The sequence below is a fragment of the Lathamus discolor genome, chromosome 8, assembly GCF_037157495.1.
Source record: "Lathamus discolor isolate bLatDis1 chromosome 8, bLatDis1.hap1, whole genome shotgun sequence".
Lineage (NCBI taxonomy): Eukaryota > Metazoa > Chordata > Aves > Psittaciformes > Psittacidae > Lathamus > Lathamus discolor.
In genome coordinates, this window is record NC_088891.1 from 1,634,212 (window position 1) to 1,661,428 (window position 27,217).

The 27,217-nt window shown below is 48.4% G+C and overlaps 1 protein-coding gene across 7 annotated transcripts in view; it reads right to left on the reverse strand.

The window, feature by feature from the left end:
* GLCE (glucuronic acid epimerase) overlaps positions 1-27,217 on the reverse strand; it is a 44,638-nt gene that overhangs the window by 4,559 nt on the left and 12,862 nt on the right. For 4 of the 7 annotated variants that reach the window (XM_065688497.1, XM_065688501.1, XM_065688499.1 and 1 more), the window contains exons 2-4: positions 23,115-23,214; positions 2,468-3,018; positions 1,261-1,506 (exon numbers count right to left, since the gene is read on the reverse strand). In XM_065688497.1, the coding sequence (XP_065544569.1) occupies positions 1,261-1,506; positions 2,468-3,005 (784 nt within the window). In that variant the 5' untranslated portion in view covers positions 3,006-3,018; positions 23,115-23,214. Of the gene's footprint in view, positions 1-1,260; positions 1,507-2,467; positions 3,019-23,114; positions 23,215-24,479; positions 24,573-27,217 lie in introns of those variants that run through there. The other 3 variants (XM_065688502.1, XM_065688504.1, XM_065688503.1) reach the window with 3 other exon arrangements.

Here is a 27,217-nt window from a genome sequence, read left to right on the forward strand (position 1 = left end):
AACCAAGCGCTTTGCTACGCATCGTGCTCCTATGAAGAATCTAATTAAAACAGCCCCCACTCACAATTCCTGTCAAGTAAGTTTCATGGTTCCCTGTAAATAAATGCTTGTGTGATAACGAAGGGAATTATAATAGAGAGGAGGGAAAAAAACAGAGTTTTCAGAAGCGAAGGGGAATGAAAGGCTGCCTGTTGTTTGCACTGCCTTGAGCGCCTGCAAATCCCTTACTTAAGGCCATCTAAGACGAGTGGATGCAGACCATGGCCTTCGAGCCCCACAGATTACTCTGCCATCAATAAAGGATGAAGAGAGAATACATAAGAGATCTTTTAGCCTTCCCTCTCCCTGTATTTATCTACTACAAAGACACGAGAGTGTTCGACAGCTCTTTCCCTGGAGACCCAGGCCTAAGGTGCCAAGTGAAAATTACTTCATTGTCTTTTTAAGTAATGGACTCATTAATTCTAATGGCTATTGATTGAGGAAAAACACAATCCGTGCTTATTAATGAGCCTCTCCTAGCACAAAGGAAACTCGCATGAAATAGTGAATTTCCCTGCTAAGTATGAAACAGCACATGGTGAATAGAAGAGATGGTGACACAATGCATCTCGCACGGCTGCAGGGGATGGGGAGTGCCTGTGTTCAGCCCCACATCGTCCCCATTCCCCCCCCCAGCCCTCTGCAAATACCTACACACCATGAGGGCAGCTGCAACCTCTTGTTGCCTTGTTTAAGGCAACTTGGGTTAAGCAGAACCAAGACCTCACATTCTGCAATGTTAGTTGCATCCCAGTGAAGAGAGTGATGCCAGGTCCAACAGGAGAGCTCCATGTGCTGAGCTGGCTCCAGGCTGAAAATAGACCTTATCTCTCCTCTGTCAACATCTGCTTATCACACGTCAGTGCTATTTCCCAGCCTGCACAACTGGTTCCTCTTTTTCTCCTTCTTTTGTTGCTGCTATTTTGAGGCAGGAGCTGAAAGGCTCAGGAAACGTGACTGCAGCTCCTCGCTGCCCTCCCTGTGTGCATCCACCCAGTGGTTCATTAAAGTAGTGCTGGGAGAAGCAGTGATGGGGAGGAAAGAGAAGAAAAGACGAAGTCCAGAGATACAGAAATGAGGTGACGTTCTCAGGTGAGCTCTTAAGGATGAGGAGTCACGGAGGGTAAGTGAACACACATTAATCCCATGTACCTAAAGCTCCCCATGCACCGTCTGTGCAAATTAAAAGGCTTTGCTGCCACGCTGGGGGTAACCCACCTGGAGCGATGAACTGCTTGACACTGGTGAACTTGGCTCTGTCAGACACTGTGGACAGGGAGCAGCCTTTGGGCACCGTCCACTCCGCAGACCTGCTGGCTCTGTCCTTCTCTTCGGCTGTTTCATACACCTCCACGTGAGGGGGTTTCTCCGTCAGGTTCTTACTGTAGTGACTCAACCCGTACTGTGCAATCTGGATGGGGTAGAAATAGCCTTGAGGGCCCCACTGCGTGGATAATGGCACACCTGCAAGAGGAGGAAAAGGAGGACGTTATCAGGAGGCTTTCAAAGAACAGCACTTGCAGCTCTGCACACTCCTCCTCCAAGTCCATCGCTCCTTTACTCCTAGCAAGTGGCATTCCTAGGCTTCACCATTAGCTGCGCTCAAGGAAAGCTGTGTTCAAGGAGTGAACTGCTCCCTAGTCAAAGCGAAGCAGATTTGAGTGGCAGAGGAAGTCCTTATCGTGGTCTCCCACACATTCTCATTTACTGAAGCATCATACTTGGTTTAAAATACATTTTAAAAAGCCCTAACAGACTTTTTTCCCCATGCCCCAGGGACCACTAAATCTCCAAACGACGTTACATCCAACACAATCCCTTTAACGCCACATCAATCTTTGCAAATCAAGTGCATGTGTTACTACCGGATTTGGGGAAGTTATTTGATGCTACAGGATCAACTCACCCCGCATCCACGAATCTGCTCCAATTACCTTGGCTCTCCCAAGAGCACTACAAGCACAGTCTGCAGTGATGCCTGCAGAAACCAGCCAGGCTCTCTCCACCCAATACCAGCACAAAATGCCCCAGTCCTTCCCCCTAGAGCTGTCCCTTGTCTTCAGAGGTACAGCTCCAGCCCAGCTGTCCTTGGGATTAACCCTCCTCACACAGCTCGCTGCTGTTGGTGCCCTGTAACAGAGCACACTTCCCCACTCTTAATTCTGTGTTAAGGTGAGTTAGATTTAAGAGTCTGCATGATCCATGAGAATCCCAAATTGGTTTGGGCTGGAAGGAACCTTAAAGCTCCTCCAGTTCCAACCCCTGCCATGGGCAGGAACACCTTCCACTAGAGCAGCTTACTCCCAGCCCCATCCCTTGAACACTGCCAGGGATGGAGCATTCACCACTTTGCATCTCAGATGATGGCAGCAAACATTAAGAACCATTTCAACCCTTAAAAAGAACTTAAATACCAGACACAAACCTTCAACACCACTAATGCACTTCACTCTGTCCCGAACCTCCACGTTGTAGCCCTCGAAGGACATGAAGACCCCATCGGGGTGGTAAGGTGCTCGCTGTGTGTATACTTTGGAGTAGCTATGAGAGAATTCAAACCTGTCATAACCATCGTACTGAGCAATTTTCCCATAAACCTCAAAGTATTTCTCTACCCAGCTGAACGGCAGGAAGACCTCGTTGCCTTCCCTCCTCCCTTTAACGGTGTGCTCGTCATTGATCAGACAGTCTATCTCCTCGTACTTCAGCCCCGGGGCTTTGTTGAAGCCCCCCGCGATGGGGGGAGCTTTCTGCTGCTCCTGGGGGGATGCCTCCTCGCTTTGCTGCCGGGCCAGGTCGCTCTCGGAGGCGGCAGCTCGGCGCTCAGGGCCGGAGAGGCTGCGGGGGAACGGGCCGGCTCTGTCGGAGGAGCATCGGTTCCAGAGCAGCACCATCACCAGGGTGAAGAGGGCGCAGATGATGATCAGAGTCTTGTAGTTGACCCGAGCTGCCAAGCAACGCATATTCACACCATACCTGCAGAACAGAGAGGGGAGAGCCGCGTAAGGAGTGGTGCTCACAGCCGGAGCTGTTGCTGCATCATTCAGGGCCCCATGCGCACACCGTGGTGGTGGTCGGTAGGAAAGGGACAAGCAGGAGCACCTAAAAGAGAATTTAGGTTTTCCCAGTCCTCCATAAGCAACGAGATCAAAATGTACCAAGTCCTGATTCACCTCCTGGCTGCGACAATGCCACCAAATGCAAAGGATGCAAAGAAAAGGTGGCAATCACAGGGCGAACACTTCTACATAAAAAGCTTGATGTCAACGAGCTGCTCCGCAGCTCTGGGAACCAGAACAAAACCTCAGCACAGCACCAGCACACAAGGGGAAGGGGAGTCCCCAAGACAATGTAATCGCCATCTACCCAGCACTGTGGAAAAGGGATTTGCAACAAAACAGCCCTACAATCCAAACCTGAAGCCTGGAAATGCTCATAGCTGGCTCTATCACAGAGATACCTACAGGAAACGGTAGGGGATGGAACCAGCAACCCTGAGCCACGAGCATCCTAGAGAAGAAAAGGAGGAACTGGGAACGTATGGGACTGCCCTGGGGACAGGACCTCTGCAGACACACGTGGGGACTCGTGTTCTGGTCCCCCAGGAGAAGGCAGGAACTGTGTAACCCCCCCTTGGGATCTTCTTTGATTATTGCTTCTTTTAGTGAGATAAACCTCCTGGTGCACAAAGCACCTCCAACACCGGTGTTACAGCTCAGCACCTTACCTTAGGAGCGAGGATAAGGGTGTAAAAATAAACCCAGAAGCTGATTCAAGCACACTTGCTCAGAAGACCCTACTTTTGCCACAGCATCATGGAATGGTTTGGGTTGGAAGGGACCTTAAAGCTTCTCCAGCTCCAACCCCTGCCCCGGGCAGGGACCCCTTCCACTGCAGCAGCTTGCTCCAAGCCCGTGTCCAACCTGGCCTTGAGCACTGCCAGGGATGGGGCAGCCACAGCTTCTCTGGGCACCCTGTGCCAGCGCCTCAGCACCCTCCCAGGGAAGAGCTTCTGCCTAAGAGCTCAGCTCAGTCCCCCCTCTGGCAGGTTCAAGCCATTCCCCTTGCCCTGTCTATACAGGCCCTTGGCCAAAGCCCCTCTCCAGGTTTCCTGTCCCCCTTTGCAGGACTGTTACAGGGTCTCCCTTATAACACCTCCTTAAAGGGATGATTCCTTCACATGACACATGCATCCTAATTAAGTTTTAAACCCATCGCTTATGTGCAGCCCCATCCGATGTCCCCAGGGCCAGGCAGCTTGTGCAGCCCAGGAGGGCAGAGCAGTGCTCAGGGCTTCGGCAATGCCTTTAGCTCTCACAGGTAGCCTAGTGCTCAGCAGGAGTTAACCACACAGCAGTTAAAAGGAGTTTCCAGTCCCACCCCCCTCTTTTTAAATGGAAATAATCAGTTACCTCTCCCCAGCTTTATGCTGCAGCCACACAGTAAGCACCATCTGGTCATTTAAAACCGGACTTCCAAAGATAAGTGTCTTCTTTTCCGAGAGCCCAGTTGGCTACAAGCTTTTAGAGAACATAAATTTATGCCTAATTGTATTGTTATGGAAATGCTCACATAAGAATAAATCCAATTTTCTGCCTCAGCAGATCATTTTTAGTGATGATGCTTTCAGGATGACCTCAACAACTACGCCCCGCTCTCTTTACACAAAGGGATAATTCACTTTTAAGGAGGGAACAGCATTGCTGACACACTTCACCCCTGCCTATAAAACTCAGAATTAGTTAAGCCATCTGGATTACCAGGGGATGCGGATGGAGGGAAGGGGAACACCATCACCACAGCTTTTCGCATCCCTATTACCATTGTTCCATGGTTTTAAAGAGTCCAGAGCTGCAAAAAGGTCCTGGCTGTGTTATACACAGCTTTGACTTCATTTTGGTTCTGCTGCTTTGGATAAGCAGAGAACTGGGAGGGTGCAAAGTGTTTCCTATGCTGGCCTGGCAGCTCCAGGGATGAGCAGGAGATGCTGCAGCTCGGGTCCAGCTGCATCCGCGCTTCCTGGCAACGCTGCTGAAATATTTAGTTCTTATCAAGTATAAATGAAGTGAAGAGGACTCAGGGAAGTGGAGTATTTTCAGGGCACCATCACATTAAACATCACCAGTCACTGAAGCAGGAGTGCAGCAGAGAGGCTTATCATGTTAAATGGATAGATGGAGTTTTATTCAACCACAGAATGAAAAGAACTGGGGATTTCAACAGGAAAAAGAGGTAATTTAAACCCACAAAGGGCCGGTGGTAAATTGGTTTATTCCCCTGCTGCTCGTATGAAAAGGATTTCATCATACCCTACTTAAAAGATTTAAGGGGTTCAACACAGCAAAGTAGTTTTAAGTTATGAAGTGACACATACACGAGACCCACATTTGTGTTCTCCTCATTTGGCTGCAGGATGCACCGAGCCTCTCTAAAGCTCTGCACCAAAACTTCTCCTACCTGTTTCAAGACATAGGCTGCTCATCACAAAAGCCAATCCTTATCCCTCAAGTAACACTGGAGCCACAGGTTTAAAAGAGAAAATACTTGTCAGAAGCCTGCCTAGAATTCCTTTATTCCTGTGCTGAACCCCTGGGCTCCAGGAATGGATGCACCACCACAATGCAAACAACCTATACATTAATGTATAGTTTTACACTGGTTGTGCTTACGCAGCTGCTGTACAACTCACCATAGAAATGATGAAATGCGATGAAATAGCATTTCCTACAGAGCGAAGTGGTTTTTAACACACCCCGAAGCAAGGATGCAATCAGAGAAACTTAGTTTGCCCGTTTGAGTGAGATGTCAAGCTCTGAGGCACTGGTTTTAATATAAAGAACAAGTGGGTTAACTAAAAACCAAATCTCGCTACTGCAGCTTCGTTAATGATGCCTGAAAAAGGGACAAATCTTGGCACTCCGTGCTGGGAATCAGGAATCCAGAGCCCCAGCTGTGTACCCGAGTGACAGATTCAGTTCTGGTGCTCAGTTCTTACATAAAACCACGTTATTCGCATTCTAAAAATACCTCTCTCTCACCAAGTCCCTCCAAGACAGAGTTTTTGATCTGCAAAACCGTGTTGAATGTGTTAAAAGGAAGAATTTCTCTCAAGCCCAGGCCGCTGCCGGCTTCCTGTGTACCCGGCCCAGGACCCATCCTGGTGCTTCACGTGTCATGGCTCAGCTTCGCAGCCCAGGACCAACACAGAGGCTCCTCTCCTGGATATAAGCATCCGCTTAGGGCCTTTGGAGGGGCTTGGAGCAAGCTGCTCCAGTGGAAGGGGTCCCTGCCCATGGCAGGGGTTGGAACTGGATGAGCTTTAAGGTGCCTTCCAACACAAACCATTCCATGACTAAAAATCACACAATTCTATGATTTTTAATGGGCTTTGTCCCAGTGGAACAGGGTACCCAGAGAAGCTGTGGCTGCTCCATCCCTAGCAGTGCTCAAGGCCAGGCTGGATGGGGCTTAGAGGAAGGAGGGAAGGGAGGATGCACTCCAAAAGCACTTCTGCTTTCCCAGTCTCCACTGGTGCGATGGGGTGAATTCATTTCAAACCCAGTGGTGTGGAAGTGGGTAACCTGCAGCAGAATTAGGACTTTCCAACCCCATCTGGTTCCAGACAGCGAGACCAAGTCTCTGCAGGCTATTAACAAGTGGCACGTGCCGACACTGGCCACAGCAGTTTGCACAAGAGCTGGTGCATTCTACCCAGGCAAGAGGCAAGAATCACTTACAGCTCCCCAGCATCCCATCTATGCAGGTTACCGGTGACGGTGCAGTGACAGTGGGATGAATGCAGGCAGGAAAACTGCTGCTGGCCATACATTTCTCTTTATTTTTAACCCTTATTCCCATTTCCCGTGGGTGGCCCTGACACAAACTGCGCGTTCAGAGCAGCAGTGGCTGCGTCAGTGCTGCCTTGCCTGGGTTTTTGCTCACATGACATGGATCAGCTTTTAATAAAGCAGATCAATGATTCTCCAGCCAAGAGAGATGACTCACATTTAACCTGAATTAAAAGCCCCAGAGGATGCACCACGTGCAGCAAGAGCCCGATGTCCGCAGTTCTGCAACCACCCTGGGAGCACGAGCAAAGAGCAGTGTTTCAGAGAACGGTTTGGGCTGGAAGGGACCTTAAAGCTCATCCAGCCCCAACCCCTGCCATGGGCAGGGACCCCTTCCACTGGAGCAGCTTGCTCCAAGGCCCTGTGTCCAACCTGGCCTTGAGCACTGCCAGGGATGGGGCAGCCACAGCTTCTCTGGGCACCCTGTGCCAGCGCCTCAGCATCCTCACAGGGAAGAGCTTCTGCCTAAGAGCTCAGCTCAGTCTCCCCTCGGGCAGGTTCAAGCCATTCCCCTTGGCCTGTCCCTACAGGCCCTTGTCCCAAGCCCCTCTCCAGGTTCCCTGCAGCCCCTTTACGCACTGGAGCTGCTCTCAGGTCTCCCCTTCAGGAGCCTTCTCTTCTCCAGGCTGCCCCAGCCCAGCTCTCTCAGCCTGGCTCCAGAGCAGAGCTGCTCCAGCCCTCGCAGCATCTCCATTTGAAGCTGGTTAAAGATCCTGGACGTCTTCCTTAACGAATGAGGAAGGACTCAAGAACCGCATCACTGAGTGCATTCCACAGGAACTTGGTGGTTGGCAGCGAGTTAAAACCTTCACATTCAAATCCTCTATGTTTAAACACTAATCACCAGTAAGTTGCCTGTGGAGCCCCGGAGGTCTCCGCGCCGTCTAAACTCACCAGCTCCCTGTTTGCTCAGCAGGAAGACAGGCAGCATTTTCACTTCAGACCAGGGATTCCTGCTGAATAGAGATAAGCCACCTATTTACTTTGAAGCCTCTATGCCAGACTAAGCTATTTAACACAGAGAGAAAAACCCACCCTGAACAGCGACTGCCGACGTGAGATAGATTAAACGCGGTATTTAAAGAACAGACACTGCACCATTTAAAATACAGCAACGAGACTGAAACTTCAATATATACCCAGCCCTAAATGTTATACTCGGCTACACCCAAATCTCAGGCATTTTCAGCCCCTGTTTCCTGCTTATTACACACAGCAAAACACTCTTTAGGCTGACGTTAGTTGCCAGCGGGGTGGAACCGTGATAGCTCATCGGTGCGATGGGATAGGAGAATAAAAACACAAAGAACTCAGGAATTGATTTCAAATAACGGTAGAAAATGCTTTCTGATAACTGGAGTGACACCAACCCTTCAGATCCTTTGCCAAGGCACATTATGTTGTAAAATGGGGTATTTATGAATGAGCAGAACGCTAACCTGGCTCCATCAAGCCAGCCTCGCTTTTACTGTTTTATCTCTATCTGCTTTGCTCAGCGCCTGTATGCAACCAGTATTTAACACCCAGCACATTGTCAAGATCACTTGTTTTTTCCCTTAAGCACTAGCAAATCACAAGACCAGGAATGAATCCATCCACCGTAACTGAACCTCGATTACCAGCCTCGCCACCGGTTCTTTAGCACAGATTTACTGCCTAATCCTCACCACTTCCAGAGCTCCATCTGGGGATGATTACACAGAGAGGATCTAGAATATGAAGTGAAGAAGCCACATCCAAATCTTATCCTACAGTTTTTCAGTCCAATTAGAGTCTAATACAGTTTTATTTGTATCAACATATTATTAAGCATCAAAGTCTGTGGCTGTATTATATCCTAGAGTGGTTTGGGTTGGAAGGGACCTTAAAGCTCATTCAGTTCCAATGCCCTGCCATGGGCAGGGACACTCAAACAGGGGAAGGAAAGACACTGAGGCAGGACAGGGAAGAGCTTCCCAAGATCTCCTCTACATAAACCTCCTTAACACAAGTTAGAGCAAAGCATTTCCCCAGACAAAGGCAGGATTTCAGTGACTCATGGTCATGCAATCAGAAAAGTCTTATAATAGAAATTGGGATAAATACACTGAAAAAGAGCAAAAATCTTGCACACTTCACTGCAGTGCAGTGGACAAGCTGCTTCCAGACTCGACAGGGCCAGCCTAAGCCCTGCTTTCAACAGGAGGTGGGGCTAGATGATCTCCAAACGTCCCCTGCAGCATCGGCTTTTCTATGGAGCCACAGCAAGATGCCCAGCCTTAAGAGAGTGCATTGATGTCTTCACACGAGGACATGGAGCATTGGAGCGAGGCCAGAGGAGGCCATGAAGATGCTCCAAGGGCTGGAGAAGCTCCTCCCTGTGAGGGTGCTGAGGCGCTGGCACAGGGTGCCCAGAGAAGCTGTGGCTGCTCCATCCCTGGCAGTGCTCAAGGCCAGGTTGGACACAGGGGCTTGGAGCAAGCTGCTCCAGTGGAAGGGGTCCCTGCCCGTGGCAGGGGTTGGAACTGGATGAGCTTTAAGGTCACACAGAGGCAGCTCTCTGTGTCCTTTGCTTTCCTGACGACCCAGACAATAACGCCTGCAATATCAAGCAGCCAAAGCAGCACGAGCTTCCTTCGCTCCACAACAAACCTGTTTATTTTGCCCCCGGCGTATGCTCCGAGAGACCTTTCACATGAACAGAAAAGGAAAACCTTTTACCCTGGTGCCAACAGAGGCAGCTCAGTGACTCCGACCGCGTTAGACCCACGACTTCTTGCTGCCCAGAAAGCCCCAAGTTCACTCTGTGCTTTTCCTTCCCTCCCTCCCTGGTTCCCTCCAGGAATTCCCACTAAAAAAATCCCGATTATCCAGAACAGCAGCATTTTCTCCCTGCCATTAAGCAGCCCGACATGCTCCACACATTCAGTGGGAAGAGAGAACAGTGTTTTCCTTTCCAATAGGGTATCACAGGCAGTAACCGCGCGGACAGAGTTGGAGCCACTTGTGCTGCCAACTCATTACAACGCCTACAAGAATTCAATGCAAAGTGGGCTCCAAATTACAACTCCGACAGCTGGCAAGCATTTGGCATGCCTGCTCGCATGCAGCCCTCCAATAAAAATAGAAGAGCCCTTCGAGCCTGAAAGCTGCCATCATTTAAAGAGAATGGGCAGGAGCGCCTGGAGAGGCACACACCTCGCCCTAAAAATGACACAGCTCCCATCAGGCAGATGAGTTGTGACGATGTGGTCCAACATCTTCACGAGAGCATGGCTTTGTTTGGCAGTTGCTTCGTTAAGGTCTGCAGTTAATTACAACTTACCTTCCACTAAGTGATGGATACACAGAGCCCGCATCCAGCGGCGCTGCAAGAGGCAGGGTCACAGCAGCAAATGCATTAGCAGTTCCCCCCACGCTGCTTCTAAGTGCTCCCCTGAAAGCTCCACTCTCTGGGAAACCCAAAACCCCACAGCTCTGGTTCACTGATGTTTACAGCTTATTTTTGGCACAAACCACTTACAGCCATGCTCCGGAGGTACAAGTTGCATCGGCTTTTTCTTTCACTGTGCAGAAAGCGGAGGTTAAGGAAGTAACACTGCTCATAGCAGAGAAATAAATAAAATCTGCTTGCAATTCCGAGGAACTGGCTAAAACCACCTCATTCTCCTTGCTTAGCAAACCCTGGCACTCCGTACAGACGGTGCTCCAGGAAGGAATTACTGATGGTAGTTACTCTGTCGCAGAATTAAAGGTTCCAGGAAGATTCTGCTGCTTCACCAACTCAAAGAGAACGACCAGGATAACGATAAGTAATGCTGCTTGAAAGCTTTAGTACAGGGATTTTGCCAGGAAAGTTTGAAGCTTTGAGTATAACTTTTCATGGGTACTTTCTCCTAGAGCCCACTTAAAAAACTCACTGGAAATACCATGAGGAAAGTGCATCGTGTCATATATTAGTACTGGCTGAACATCAATAGTGGCAAACACAAGCTAAGCAGCAACACAAAGCATAAAGTTTTCCATGCATACTGGTCTGAAGAAAAGAGAGAGGATAGAGACTCTGTGATGGCCGCCTCTGGGTTTCAGAGCCTGGCTTAGATGTAGCTCGGCCACATAAGCCAATGTGATGGGCACCAGAAGCATCCAGGTGATGCTGGAATGAAGCAGCATCCGTCTCCAGTCCCACTTCTGAGCTGTCTAAGGATCAGCACCCAAAAACATACACACCAGGTCAGGGTGTCCAAGCTGTAGGGAACAGGGTCAAGGCACCCAGGAGCAGGGTCTCCAATCCACAAGCTGTCTGTTTCTGAGGAGAGGTGCTGTTTGCTTCTCCTGGTCCTTCACATCAAGCTCCGTCTTGGCACTTCATCCTCCAAATAACAGCCTGTCCCGGCAGAGTTTATGTTTAGACTCTGGCATTAACCCTGGCAAGTGTGTTGGGAACCTTCTGCTTCTAGACTTTTCCATATGCAGCACAACAGAGATGACTCAGAGGCAGCAGCATCAGTGCTGGGGAGCCCCCGATAACACAGATCCTGGTTTATTGAAGTTGCCCACAAAGGCTGAGCTGCCTTTTCCATAAGGCACAACAGGAACTTCAATTCTGGCTTTCAGAATACAGCCCTCAGTGTATGTAACAAGGTATGAGACACAGATATCCTTTCCTCCCACCTTTTGCAATCCTACCTTTCAGCTCCTTCGAAGAGCTGATGAAAAAGGAGGGCGGAACAGAATTAGAAGTGATCTGAAAGGATGCCGAAAGCTCCTTGATAGCAAACTGCTTTGGCTGTGATTTATTCGGTACAGCTCTGACAGTGAACTATTTACTTTCAAGCCCAGGAGGGGATGACCATGAAACACCCAACAGATAAATAAAATTACAGAGCTCATAGCAGCCTTCCAGTACCTGAAGGGGGCCTATAGGGATGCTGGGCAGGGACTCTTCATCAGGGACTGCAGTGACAGGACAAGGGGTAACGGGTTCAAACTGAAACAGGGGAAGTTTAGATTGGATCTAAGGAGGAAATTCTTTCCTGTGAGGGTGGTGAGGCACTGGAATGGGTTGCCCAGGGAGGTTGTGAGTGCTCCATCCCTGGCGGTGCTCAAGGCCAGGTTGGATGAAGCCTTGGGTGGGATGGTTTAGTGTGAGGTGTCCCTGCCCATGGCAGGGGGGTTGGAACTGGATGATCTTGAGGTCCTTTCCAAACCTAGCTATTCTATGATTCTATTACCAGTGAAAGGTCAGAACTGCTGCGAGGAGAGAAAAGGCTTCCAGGGATGATTCCTCTCTTCAGGAAGAGACGTGGCTCAGCAAAGCAAGAACATTGTAGTTTAAGCCCAGGCTGTAAATCAGAACCATGCAGTCTACAACGCCCCCCCACCCCCCCACCCTGCACTGCTACCACCAATAATAATAATGCTGATAAGAGAAAATAACAAGGGAAGAGAATACAATACCACCCATCAAAACCCAGCCCAACCGAGCAGTGCCCTAGCTTTTCCGGGTAACTCTCAGTTACATCCCAGGCATGACGTGCTGTGGTATGGAACACCCCTTTGGCTAGTTTGGGTCAGGTGTCCTGTCTCTGCTTCCTCCCGGCTTCCCCTCCTCCCTGGCAGAGCATGAGACTCAAAAGTCCTTGGTCAGAGTAAACGTTACTGAGCAGCATCTAAAACCATCGGTGTTATCAGCGCTGTTCCCAGGCCGAAAGTCAAAACCACAGCGCTGCACCAGCTACTGAGAAGGAGGAAAATGACTGCTACTGCTGAACCCAGGACAGGGAAGAATCGCTGCATGGGGAAACATGGAATGTTTTTGTCCCTGGCTCCTCGTTCTGCTGACTTCCAAGGTTCTTTTGTTTTTCACTTCCAACAAAACCAGGATGCGCACCTACAATCACTGCGGACCTGTGTATCCAACACAGAGCCCAACGCAGGGTCAAGCGGGGTTTGTAGCTCTGAAATCCTAGCAAACAAATCTAATTGAATCAAGCAAACCAGCTTTTCTTTGTAGGAAACAATTGCAAGATCTTCAGATTGCTTGTTCAGGGAGGTAAGAGCCACAATGCGGGATCAGACATCAAAAGCAGGGACCTGGCTTTGGAAAAGCACCCCCCTTCTCTGCTCTGCAGCTCTATTCGGGAAGGCCAGGGCTAAGTTTAAATAGCTTTGCAAGTCAGAGCAAACAACAGAGTCCATTCTTAAAGACAGCAGGAAATACCAGACATGAACATTCTACTGCACTGCCAAATTCCTCATTTTTGAGACTTTGTTTAATGCCTATCCCGGCCTGAAAAATAAATTCCATTTTACAAGCACTCTACCCCAGTATTTTAAGCACCAGGATCTCAGTTCTCCTCCTGTTTGTAGACAAAAGAATGCCACCCATGATTTAAACCTACAATGCTGCAAACAAGCCAAATAAGGCCTCCCAATCCAAGCCAGTCCATTCTGTGATGCTTCAGACAGGACAAACCAGCACAATGAGAAGACAGAAGTTGTCCTCTTGGACAGGACAGCTTTGGGGTTTGGTTTCCTTTTTCTAAAGCATTTAGAAGTTACATTGCATTGCCCATTAAACTCTAGCACGGTGTCATGACACCACAGGACAGGTATACACATGGAAACAGCTTCCGAGCTGCAAGACATGAAGCAAACCTCCTGCTCTGCGCTTCTGGAGATGCAGCCAGAAGCATGCTCCACTTTGGGTACCACATCTGGACATGGGTGTTGCAGAGTGCAGCAGCAGGGATGGATGCACAGGCACAATCCCTAGTGCCCTCTTCCATGTATCATCCACCCTCCATCTCCCTCGAGACACTCTCTGTGCTCAGATATCAAAACCAGGTGTTACAATCAAAGTTATTTGGTTGATTTGGGGTTTTTTTTAATGGAATTTTTATGTCATTTCCTGCAGCAGTCAGTCTGATTCCCTCCCAGTTTAATGGACTTGAGCAAGTTTAAGTGGTCTGTCCTTTGGAGAGGCAGCCTTGCAGAAGGGTGTACACACATCCCCTACAGAAAGTCTTTTTCTTCATGTCATTCACTAGTAAAGAGGTAATAATCGTATTGAAATAAGGAAAAACAACTTCACTGTGCTCTGTGCTTTACAACACTTAGAAGCAGTTAATGGAGGATAGATGTTACGATAATGGCTCTATTCAGTTTATCCAACAGCTTGAAGTGGAAGCTTGTAAAGTTGCTTTTTGTGGCAAAAAGAGCTCTGGATGCATTCTGCTGGCTGCATCTTTCCAGTCTGTGCTTTAGAACGCAGGTTAACCCACACCTGACTCAACAAAAAAGCCCTAAAGATCAATTAAACTCTCTTCCAAAGCACGTTTCCCTTCTCCAGCTCAACTCCAGGACATGGTAATTCAATCCTGAAAAGAGCCTCAGCCTTCCAAGGAAAAAAAAGGGGAGGGGGGGGGTGAATTTTCCTTCATATGGAACATAAGAAATGGAACACCCTGGCAGTGCTCAAAGCCAGGCTGGATGGGGCTTGGAGCAAGCTGCTCTAGTGGAAGGTGTCCCTGCCCCATGGCAGGGGTTGGAGCGGGATGAGCTTTAAGGTCCCTTCAACTCAAACCATTCCCTGGTTCTATGAATCAAACAAGCAGTTCCCAAAGTGCTCAGGATTTTTGGCTGGTCCCTCTCCGGACATCAGGCCTCTTGTGACTCGCCCTGATAGCGCAGAGATGCCCCAAGCCTATTCTGACTTTCATGAGAGCACAATACAGCGCCTGGTTTTGCTGCCTCCTGTCACGTTCCCATAATTAGGAGAGGGACCACTCTGCCCCTGCTGGGATGAGGGAGGTTTGGATTTTGCCCTCCGGAGTGGCTGTGACAAAGAGGGGACTGATGGTTTCCTCTCTATGGAGAGAGAACCGGCACCGGCAGCGCGCCCACAGCATTCCCACGCACCGGCCTGCGGTCCCCCGGTGGGAGCTGGAGCCGCAGCTGCACTGAATTGCTTCTCACAGGCTAGAAAAAGAGATGAAACGGCTCCAAACTCCTTGGATTCACAATAGATTCCGAAGATGAGGCTTGCGTAATTCCCATCTGGATAGAAAAGGCTTTTGATAACGCTCGTGTGCAGGAGGCAGCTCTTTGCCTACATGCAAACCCCTCCGTTTGCCAGGGAAGACTAGCAGCTTCCCAATGAGGTTTGCACAGTCCCTTCCATCACACGCTTGCTCTCTATATGGCAACTGTAATGAGCACTGGACCAGTTAAACCATATGGATAAAGTGAGCTCTTATCATAAGGTTAACATGAATATCCTGATTATACACAGCCATTCTTCCTTATGGAACTCTGTTCTCCATCAGCCTTTGTAGCTAAGACTTCCCCCCCCCACCTCCACCTCAGTCATTAGGGGACTGAAGATGCCTCGACTGCAGTTGCTTTTAGTCAGGAAAGAAAAGGATGCATGAAGAGACAATGCTCAGCTCCAAATGCAGCTTTACAGGCAGCGTTAATCCAAGGAGAGTCTCTAACAACCTTCTTTGGCTCCACTCCTCAAGACAGATTTTAGCTGTTCTTCCTGTTGCAATACACCAAAGTATAATCTTCTACCAGGATGCTCACTACTCTTTGACAAGTGGCACTCCAATTTCTTCAAGCTCTAAATGCTGGGCAACCCACAGAATAGAAAGCTGCAACCCAAACTCCTTGCTCTTGACAACATAATCTTCCTGCTTTTCTTGGGATCAGTATCATGTAAAAATCCCTGGAGTCAACCCTAGTGTCTACCAATATCATTAGAGAAGACATGGAAAACTGATACTTCATGTGTTTCAATAGAAGTAACTGGCAGTGGAATAACCTCGATCCTAACAAGCATGGACTGATTTTGGTTTGTGGCTACACGATGGTTTCCATTTCCTCGATGGGCTCTTAGCTTGATTGGATTAACTCTAGCTGCAGGCCCTCCAGCAGTACTCCCAGTTGGATTTTCACATTAAAAACCACATGGGATGGGGCTCTTGGAGCTGCTGGTCCGCTGGGATTGAGGAGTTTAATACCTTCAGTGCTGCCAGGATGGACTAAACATCGTGCAGCCATTAAGGACTCTCAAGCTCAAGGATGCTGTGATACCCCTGCAGCAACCATCTCTTGTTTAAATTATTTCAGCATATACACAAGCTGCTGCCATTAAATTCTCCTACATAACTCTTCCCTAAATGCCTGTGAATATCCCAGATAAGCTGAGCTCATGACCTGGCTGCACATAAAGACTCCTGGGCCCATCCAAACCCTTGCACCCATCACTGTGATCACCTGGCACACGTGTGTCACCATAGGATTGGGAACCTGGTGCTCAATCTCCTCTGCTTTTTAAAACACCACATATTACAACAGGGAGAGTAATGGGGGAGAAAACTACTGCCTTCTTCAGCCAAAAATACCCTTGCACGAGGAGCAGGATCATGCTCAGCAATCACAGAACCCAGACCTCAATACTCCCACCAAATACTTTGAGTAGCCCCAGTTAAATCAGCAAAGATGCATTTGATGTCCTCTGAAGACAGGGACATTGTCACGGAAGCTGTGCGATGTAAATCCCAAGATTTACCTACTACTCCTTATAGAATTCCACTTATGAAAAAGCAGCCATTAACATATAATGAGCAGGAGAAAGGCAGCTCTCTTATTCAGTTGTTTTCCTGCAGAAAGAGGCCACGATTCCCTCCATCTCCCCTGGCGCTTCAGGTAAAAGGGAATGATTTGGCATAGATGTGTGGTCTTTGATCGCTACTCTGAGACTGAATCTAATGGACCACAAACTACCAACCTCTCCCTTGTCGATAAATAATGTATGAATATATATTCATACACACAGATCTAATGCACTGGGACAGCAAGTCAGACCCAGCAGAGAAATATCCTCCTCTTCTCCCAGACAGGTTAAATCATCGCTCCTTTATGCATCCGTTCCTGCTGCTAAAAGCAGCTCCGCTTTGTGGCTTACCTGTTCTTTCCAACACAAGTTCTGCAGCAGGAGGAGTCGATTTTCCTGTTTTAAATAAGCTGCTGTAAAACCTCAACAAGCCCAAAGCCCTCTCTCCCCCACAAAGGTAGGCAGCACCGCTACCGCAGGCTTAAGAGCAGGGGGGGGTCAAGGTAAGAAGGAACAAACAGGAAAGATGCAATCAAGCTATTCTGGGGAGAAGCAAAGCGAAAACCACCCCCAAACCCTTTCATAATCCTTCTGAAGATGAACCCAATTCCACATCAGCAACTTCCAAGTGTGACACGTGGCCACTGAGGTGTCCATGACTAAAGTGATGCTCTCGTTTTCCAAACCCACACATTTCCCAGTGACGGAAAGCGTTGTCTTAAAGACACCAGGGCAGAAACTTAACAACCACACAGAGAATATGCTCCAAAGCCAAGACAAAGGTTCCAAATGCTTAAACTGAACACAAAATAGGGACACAAGAAGGTCCTTGAGCAACCCAGCTACATGACAAGCATCGACCTTCTCTCTCCTCTCCATGATGTCTATTCTAAACTCAATGATGGAGGAAGGAGGGAAGAAGATGAGTCAAACATTACCTCCTGATCTGAAATACTTTTCTTTAGGTTTCCTAGAAGAGCTTTTATTATTAAAGCAAGAAAAAGCACATTTTGCAGCAGCAGTTCCTAAATCCTCACCTAAGCCCACACTGCTGTACTTCCACCTATTTTTCCATGATTATAAATACCTGGGTTTGCTGCACGGATCTCAGAAAAAGACTGTATTTCCAGTTTTAAGCTGGCAATAGAACACTTTAATACCTTGGTTCAACCCTCTGATGATAGTGTTTTCTGTTAAATCCTGCTGATTCACAGTGAACAACCAGCACTATTTGCTACATCCCAGAACAGCAGGAACTGCAGATGCTTAGGTCACTAGGAGATACTCTAGAGACCAGAAGCCTTTAGCTACTTTGCAAATAGGTTAAAATGTAAGTGTTTAAGATCTTTGCCTCTTTGGGGGAAGAGCTTTTACCAAAATGACAATACCTTCACCAAAAAGATACGCAAATAGAAACCCTTTGATCTCAACTAAATAGATTGAGAAGCTTCAGCACTTAACACGCTCACAGAAATCCCCACTTGGAGCCTTCACGAACATCCTCCTGGCTCAGACACTCAGCTCAGTGCCACAAACGAGAGCGTTCAGAAGCAGCACGAGCTGACCTCAAAACTTCACTCCATGCAGAGAAGGAAACTTCAGTGCTTGAGGAGACCAAGCACAGCAAAGCCAGCGCTGGTTTCTCCTGGTTCCCTGCTCGCCAACTTGCAAGATGACGAAGATAGAGCTTAAAGGAGGAGAACAACCATGAAGAGGAGAGCTTTATCAATCTACCTTGTCACAAACATAACGACTGCTTTATAGACAAGTTATGACTACCCTGCAATGAGGTCATTAATCTAATGAAAACGTATCAAGAAAAATGCATTGAGACTGACAACAACGCTGTACCTCCATCATTAATCTTGACCATATAACACTGCTACAGGCAGAAGAGCTGTTAAGAGGAAGACACTTAAATCACTCTACAGATGGAAGTCATCACGCCACTGTAAAAATGGTTTATTAGCAATACACCTCAAAGCATGATCTGAAACTTAAGTTATTTAGTGCATATCTGGGGCTTTGTTGTTGCGCCTTAGTTACTCTTCAACGTTTGTACTCTTAACGATAGGGCTGCCCCGACACAGAGCACTGCAAGAACCAGCTCACAAGTGGGTGGGTTTCAATTCTGAGCGACTGGTGACGGCACTGCCAACACATGTCTGCAAACACACAAAGATCCAGTTAGCAATGAGCACTGACAATGGTTTCGCTGATGGCACTGCTCACACTGAACCCATTCAGCAGTATGCACTGCAGCCAGAGCCTGCGCACGCAGGCAGGATGAAGTGATTCACTGGGGCTCTGTGCTAGCGGCTTTGCTGAAAACTGAAAAAGAAAGAATGTTCAAAGTAAACGTTTTTAAGCAGAAATGTAAGCAGTTAGCATTCTGTGCAGAGATAAGCACTTCTGTTCTGTGCATACAGAAGCGTTTCTATTCTATGTGTTATAAGTGTTGACTAGTAAAGCAGATCAAGTGGTTTTGAAGGGGGCAGATTTAGAGAAGACATTAGGAAGAAATCCTTTAGTACAAAGGTGCTGGGACACTGGCACAGGGTGCCCAGAGAAGCTGTGGCTGCCCCATCCCTGGCAGTGCTCAAGGCCAGGCTGGACACAGGGGCTTGGAGCAAGCTGCTCCAGTGGAAGGGGTCCCTGCCTGTGGCAGGGGTTGGGGCTGGATGGGCTTTAAGGTCCCTTTCAACCTCAGATTTGTTAACTACAACCACCAGGACATGTAAGCAGGCTTCCTCCATTAACGTAAGTTGCTGCAGACCAACGAGTGTGATCCAAAAGCATTCCTATTTCAGCCAGAGTGAGGGCTGCATCACAGGAACGCGCTTAATGTTGTTAGATGGATGCAAAGACAAAGCATTTGCTTATGAGCAAGAGGTACAAAATAGCATTAGCAAAGCTGCCAGAGGGAACGCTAATGCCATATTCATCTCCAAGAACTCTTGGTGGCTGTATCTGCCTACTCGAGTGGTTTCTAGTTCTCAAGAGTCACTTGCAGAAGACAAGGGAAACCCAATTAAGGGAAACAGCAATATCTTTGTCAAAAACCAGCAAGCAATTAAATCTCCCCTACGCATGGAAACTTGTATTAAAGCTAATTATTGTACATCGGTCAATGTAATTGCAACTCCAATGCAACATGGCCCACGTAATTAGTTGGCACTAATGGAAGCCTCCTAACACAACAAAGGTACTAAAGCTCCACCTCAAGAACGTTTCCGCACAGTACCAGGAAGTCATGCTACCTCCCTTGTTGAATTTAAGGAGCACTTTGCCAAAGAGAATAGGGATGGGCATCCCCCCTTTCCCCAATATCAGAGCCCTGGAATGGTTTGAGTTAAAAGGGACCTTAAAGCTCATCTAGTTCCAACCCCCAGTTATATAAGTATATGATAGACCAAGCAACCTAGGTAGACTTCATCCTAATTACTACAGCTGAACAGTTACCACTGAAGCACAAGGAGAGTTAAGAAAGCGTCACAGAATTACTAAGGAAAAAGCTAATTTAACAGCCAGCTCTGGAAACATTAACTGAGGCCATTGACAAGGATGAGAAAACTTCACAGAAGGGCATCAGCCTCCAAGAATAATGTAGAACATCCTGGCTGCTCTGGAAAGGCAATATTGACCTGGAGGTGTGGCATGGAAGACAGACTGATGCAGAAGTCGAAGACAGGGGTGTACTGACCATGCGGGTGCAACCAGTGAGCTGCTCCTGCCTGTAGTACCCGGGCACTTCTAGTAGTGAGTGAGAGGAGTGAACAGGCTGGCAAAACATCCTGTTTTCATCCATATTGTAAAGGTTTCTTGAAGTTGTACACCCCCCCCCCCCCCCACTGCCAGGAACAGAGGCTCCTCCTAACGCTTCTGTAAAACAAGCACTCAATACTGAAGCAGAAAAATGAAGTTAATCCTATGTTCTTCAGGATGCTACAGGCTCCCTTCTCCATCTACAGAGTCAATGCATTCACTCCTTATTCTCTTTCAACCCCATTGACAGCCTATAAATTATTACTTTATATCGCAGGGCACCCAGAGGCTCCAGCCAGGGTCAAGGCGATGCGCTAGAAGAGAGACCCTGGCTCCAGAAAAGCTTCAGTCCTGGGCTAGCAAAATACCAGATGCGAAAACGCTCCCTGCTTGTGTAAAATAAACTGCTCAGTCTATGTCAAACGCTCCTCTGCTGCCGTTTCCCCTGGCAGATTCATTATCAGTCCACCCGGATCTTCTTCATCCTATTAACTGATGCACTGTCATTTAAAATGTATTAAATACAGCGCGATACCACCCTTGAAAAATCGAATTCATTCTTGAAGGCAAGAAAAAAAGCAAGCAAGGAAATCTCGCAGACAACATTCTTTACCACGCTCCCCTCTATGTTTTAAGCCAATACTGAACTTGGGGGCAATTAATATCCGATACAGTTCTAGCAGCAGCAAAATAAATATCAGCATCTCCTTCAAACCACTGTTTCGCACCATCCATCACTTCCAGGAGCACACGATCAAGGCAGGAGTCGATGAATAACTCTGCTTTTTCTCCAGGATTCAATCTAGACTGCTTCTAAATATGGATAATGCCCAGACTACATTCACACATTAAAGCTTCGTAGATTGCCATCAGTGCTTCTGCGGCTTAATTTCATCTGTCCCTCACAATTCAGAGCTTCACTACTTCCATCCTAAAGGAAAGAAATCACAAAACTCCACTCCACTTTAAACAGAAAAACTCCTGATGCTCACATAAGCAGATTGCTAAGCATCTTTGAGAGGGTATATATTAGAAACCTGGCAACAAAACTTGATTCCCCCACTAAACAGGAGCATTGTCTCAGCTTCTATTGCCTCAGTGTTCATAAAAAACCATTTTCTGCCATCAGTTAAGCTTGGAAAAGCCAGCGAAGGATGATGAGCTTGACAAGGCAAACAGCTCACGAGTAGATGTGGGGAATACAGTGAGTGAGAGAAGAGTGAACATTTTAAGCAATGATAAAACCCAAAGCACCACAAGGGATTCATTCAGAGTGTTTGGTTTTCATTCCAGCTGCACAGAGGAGAGAAAGCCCGGTGCAGGAACACAAAATGGATGCTCTTTCCCCTCTCCATCATTTCCAAAACAAGTTGGTCTGTCCGCTTAAAAACTCATCTCCTTCTCTTGAGTGAGGATGTTAATTGCTCGCACAGATGCTGCCTGCTGCTCATTCTAAAGCAAGGAGAGAACCTCAAACATTCAGTGCCCTCAACAGCCCCGCTGCCCTAAGTAATTGGAAATGACAGATCCCATCCACCAGCACAGCCCTGACGTGCGTACAGCCAGCTCCAAACGAACCCCGGCAGATTCACAGGAGCACTCACCCAGCCTGGATGGATTCAGCAGCCAGAGCCTGAACAATGGAGCTCCCCCATTCCAGATTAAGCACAGCAGAGCAGCCTGTATTAATTACCAGGCAGAAGTTTAAAGTTGCCTTTCATCATTTGGAAACGCTTTGAAATCACTTGTCTGGTGTAGCAGCTCCGAAAGAGCTTTTATCTTCCAGCTGTAACACAGGAGGCACCGGAAAAACCCAGACAAGATTCTCTACCTTCCAGTGCTGGCATCTCTGCCTTTGAATCTCCTGAAGCACAGTGAGAGAGAGAATCCCAAACTGGGTTGGGTTGGAAGGGATCTTAAAGCTCATCCAATTCCAGCCCCCTGCCACGGGCATGGACACCCCGATATATGACAGGGTGAGATAGACGACAACTAGTAAAGGAGTTGGTTAAGTAGAACCTAGCTTGAAAATTCAGACTCATAGAAAGCCAAGCTTCAGTTTAATGCCTGTATTTTATACAGCATCCCAAAGGCTCCACGCAAGTCCAACAGGTTAAGAATCCTGCCTCTTCTGCGCTACCAGCCCGTGCTTAAAGCATGGATAATTATACACAGCATACAAAAGAAGGTAATTAACACACTTCTCACCTAAAAACAAACAGCGGAGCTAATAGCATGCCTGTTCTCACGCACCACCTTCCCCAGGATCCGGAATAATTCACCATTGATACTTCCCAGGCACTCACACTGGAGTAATTTAGGGATGCCATGGTAACATAACTACAGCTCACCAAGTCTCACCTTTCATGAAATCCATGCCACTATTACCTCTCCAAAGTGGGATGATTTTCACCACCTCCAGCCCGTAAGTCTATGATATGATTCTATGATGAGTCTATGGTGATTTAAGCCTCCCTCCCCCCAAGCCAGCATCCTTCGGAAGTTGCCAAGCTCACTTACCATCCAAACAGGGAAAAAAGCCTCCGAAAACCAGGTTTTAGGCATGAAACCCCTTCAGCTGCACCACGACCACCAGTTCATCCCCTCCGAGCACCACACACGCGCCCCTGGAGTCCCAGCACCGAGCAGCCCAGACCTGGGTCTCACACACACCTCCCACAAGCACACAGCCATATGCCTCCTGCAGCTGCGAGTTATTAAATGGGATGAACATTAACCATTTAGGCATCAGTGGCAGGCTGAACATGCGAAAGGCATTCAAGAAACTCCAGCCCTGGAGTTCCCTGAGAACAGGCATTTATTAAGGAGAAAACAAGGAGAATCTGCTCCTTTCTTACCTTAAGCAAAGGGAGGTCTCTGAATTCTAATGCATCTCCGAATTTTCAACTTCAAAAACGCACTGGTTGGTGAGTTAAAGCGATTTCCCTCTCCGATTTCCTACAGGGAAGATGTGGAGAGAAAAGAAGGGAGAATTGAAGTACTCAAGGGTCTGCAACAGCCATAAGAGTTGGATGTTTCCCCCTCTCCCTGTACAAATCCTCTCCTTCAGCCCTGTCGGCTCTGAAGACAGCACTGCAGCCGGATTTCAAGGCTCAGCTCTTGACATGCAGAAGCACTGAAGGATCAAGAACATAAATGTCACTTCCTCCAGGCAGCACATCAACTGCAAAGGAGCCTCATCTGCTCTCGCCAGCACAATCCTGCCCGGCTGAAGAGCAAATCCTGACATCCGCCTCGCGCGGGGCTGTCATCACACCCTGCCAAAGGATCCCAAGTGTAAAGCCCCGATCTAAAGGATCCCTGGTTTAGCTACACCATGGCATAGCCCAACTCGAGACGCTGCACAAGTGGAGGGGTACGAAGCAAAAAGCTGATAAAACAGAAGTCAAAGCCTAACCTTGAAACAAATCACAGCTGCCTCCATCTGAGCGGTGCTATTATTAAATGAGCTTCAGGAGAGATTTAACTAACTGGATTCCACTGCAATGCTTTATTTATGGCATGTGTGCCTGTCCCAGAATACTTCCTGAAGGTTTTTCCCATCTCTTTTATTGCTTTGGCATATTTCCTGATCAAATCCAACAGGCGCAAGCCCTGTGGAGGCTGGAATACGTGTATTAATGGGGTTTGGACACTATTGCATAACGGTGGCCTAAAGTTGCTTAAAATAGAAATTAGATGTCACGACCGCAACATCCTAAATACACAGCACACGTCGATTAAGCAGAAACCAGGACACCAGCATCGACTGGAAACACCATATAATTAACTCCTAAAATGGCGTTTTAATGGTCTCTGCCCTTCCTCAAGCCAGCAATAGCGTGTATAATTACTCTCTTATTAGCTCTCTGCATCCTTCCCTGGCATTCCCGATTTAAAACGAAACAAACCCTCTTCTGTTGGAGTTTGCCTGGAAGAAGCCTTGTTTTAAAAGGATTACCCGCTGCTAAAAGCGAACTGGACCCATAAAAGGAGGCTTATTCATGCACTTGAAGGCTGTTTCTTTAGGTATCTCACGCACACCTGGATCTTTAACAAATCTATCTGAATTCTCTCACTGAATTCGCTCCATAAAGTAAATGTTATCACCCATTCAGATGCATGCCAACGCAACGCTAAGCCTGCAGTGATTCCTTCCTATAATCCTCTCGCTGGAGGCTCCATTTAATAAACAAAGGCAGCTCTAATAATTCAAACCTTACTTTCAGAGATGCGATGTGCCTGTCAGAAGCTTTCTGCACGAGAGTCAGTGCATTTCTTCAGCCCCTTTCCAAGGCTTTGCATACGTTTAAGCCTGCGTCTTGCCTTTTGAATGCTGATAACTACCGCGTTCCTTCGCTCCCCTTTAAAGGCTTAAACACAAGCACAGACGTTTTTATTAGCGCATCACGCACCATTAAACTGTCAGCTTGTCTTCCAGCATCCTCTTTAGGAAATAAATAAACACAGGGCCTCGAACACATCTTTACAACGAAAATACTCATTTCCTTGGCACTATTTTTTCTGATCAACTGAAGCAAACAAAGCCCAAACCCAACAAAGCACCGCGTGGTTCCCTTCCAGCCAGGCTGCAGATGATGGGAACCACTCGACACACCGCATGCATCGGTAAAGGCTGCTCGGTTTGTTCACAGAACACCCATCCAAAAGCGGTTCCTTCACTCGGCTACTCCGAGAGATTGGTTTTCATTACTGAAGAGTTCACAAAGCAGGAACTGCCCCATTCTGCACCACGGTCAGACAGGAACCGCTCCCAGAGAAAATACCCCATACACAGTACCACGGCAGTGCTGTTGACTGCTGATGTGGAGATCGGTGCTGGGCAAAGGTCCCCTTGGTCCCTGCTGGCCCCATAAAGGGAGGACAGGGCTGGTTTGTTGCAGGTGAACAGAGAATCCCAGAACCCCAGCCTGGTTTGTATTGGAAGGGACCTTAAAGCTCTTCCAGCTCCAACCCCTGCCCCAGGCAGGGACCCCTTCCACTGGAGCAGCTTGCTCCAAGCCCCTGTGTCCAACCTGGCCTTGAGCACTGCCAGGGATGGGGCAGCCACAGCTTCTCTGGGCACCCTGTGCCAGCGCCTCAGCACCCTCCCAGGGAAGAGCTTCTGCCTAAGAGCTCAGCTCAGTCCCCCCTTGGGCAGGTTAAAGCCATTCCCCTTGGCCTGCCCCTTGCCCAAAGCCCCCCTCCAGGTTTCTTCTCAGCCCTTTTAGGTACTGTAAGGCCGTTACAAGCTCTCCCCTGAGCCGTCTCTGCAAATAAGCATCCCTGCAACAGCTTGGACCCAGCCAGGAGAGCCAATCTGGCCACGTTACGGATCTGTCTGCTGCTGGCTTGCGGGAAGAGCAGCTGCAGAGCCTGGAAATAAACCCAGGAGATTGCCTGGGGCTGAGCACGGAGCAGCCAAGCAGGTGCCTTCCCCCCGTTTCCCTCTCACAAGGCGAGAGGCAGCTCCTGCAAACAGCTTGCACCGGGGGCTAGACCAGGGCATCGTTCCAGCAGCGAAGAAATCCCTTGGGATACCTCCAGAAGAGGGATTCTGATCTTGATGCAGTCAGACTCCCAGCCAGCACCACCAGGCCTGCAGTAAGCAGAGGGTGAGAGGACAGAAAGAGAGCAGGAGAAGGCAACGCTTAATGCAGCCCCGAGGGATGGAGAGTGCCTCTTCCGTGTTCAGAGGAGCCCAAAGCCACGCTGGGAGCAGCAGCCCAATGCCCAGACGGAATCCCAGCAGAAAAGCAGTTGAGGGTAAACCTCACGTACGCAGAGCGGCAGGTTTATCAACAGCCGTTATGAATATATGCATGAAATGAGAGCTTTCAAGCCATCAGCAGAGACCGGTTTTTGCTCGCTGGTCCAAGCCATCTGCTGCGCTTTAAGACTCGCTCCACTCAGCGCTTCGCTTCTCCAAACTCAGCTTCAGCACTGAAACGAAGCTTTGGATCCCTTTTGGTATATTCCCGGAATTACAGTGATTCCAGCAGTTTGGTGAGTCATGGATACATGGAACCGGGTGATTAAAACCCTTTGCTTGCAACCTGCAAGCAAACAGATAACGTGTTCATAGCCTGCTGTGCCTGAAGACTGTGTGACAGGGGCACGTGCTGGCTTCAAAGTGACAAAACAGCCTAGAACACGGATTTTGGCACAGGGTGCCCCGAGAAGCTGTGGCTGCCCCATCCCTGGCAGTGCTCAAGGCCAGGTCGGACACAGGGGCTTGGAGCAAGCTGCTCCAGTGGAAGGGGTCCCTGCCCGTGGCAGGGGTTGGCACTCGATCAGCTTTAACGTCCGTTCAACTCAAACCATTCTATGAGATTCTATGACCTTACCCTAAGGCTTTCAGGATACAGCCTAAAGAGATGGTCCAAAACCAGCTGAACTAATTCTGTGCCCATTTTCCCCATGAATCCACAAAAGGAACACTTTCTCTTCATGCCCAGGCAGGAGGATTTTACCCTGCCTCTATTAAGCAGCAAGACCTCCTGTTTCACTTGGGGGATCCATAAACCAGAAGCTGTTGTTTCTAAAGCCCAAGATTATTAAGAGAAAAGAAATCTCTGCTCCCAGCTGCTGCACACTTGACACTGAGCCACAGGCACGATTCCTCCTCGGAGCTGCTTTAGCATTTTCCCATCCGAGTCAGGAATGTGCCAGGTTCAAGTTACACAGTTCACATCAAGCATCTGACGTGGCCAGAAACCCCTGAGCTCTGGGTTTCTGCTCTCACACAGTGCCTGTTATCAGTGCAGCTCCTCTGAACCCTGCCCATCCATCGGGATACAGATGGGTGTCTTCTCCATAACCCTGCATTTCTCACTTCCCAGCTGTGCAGGATGGTGGTATGGACACTCAGAAGAGCAACAGGGAAGCGGGGACCTGATGTCTCAGCTGAGATGCCAAAGGCCAGCAAAGGGTTTATATCATCACGCTGTTCGGATGGAGG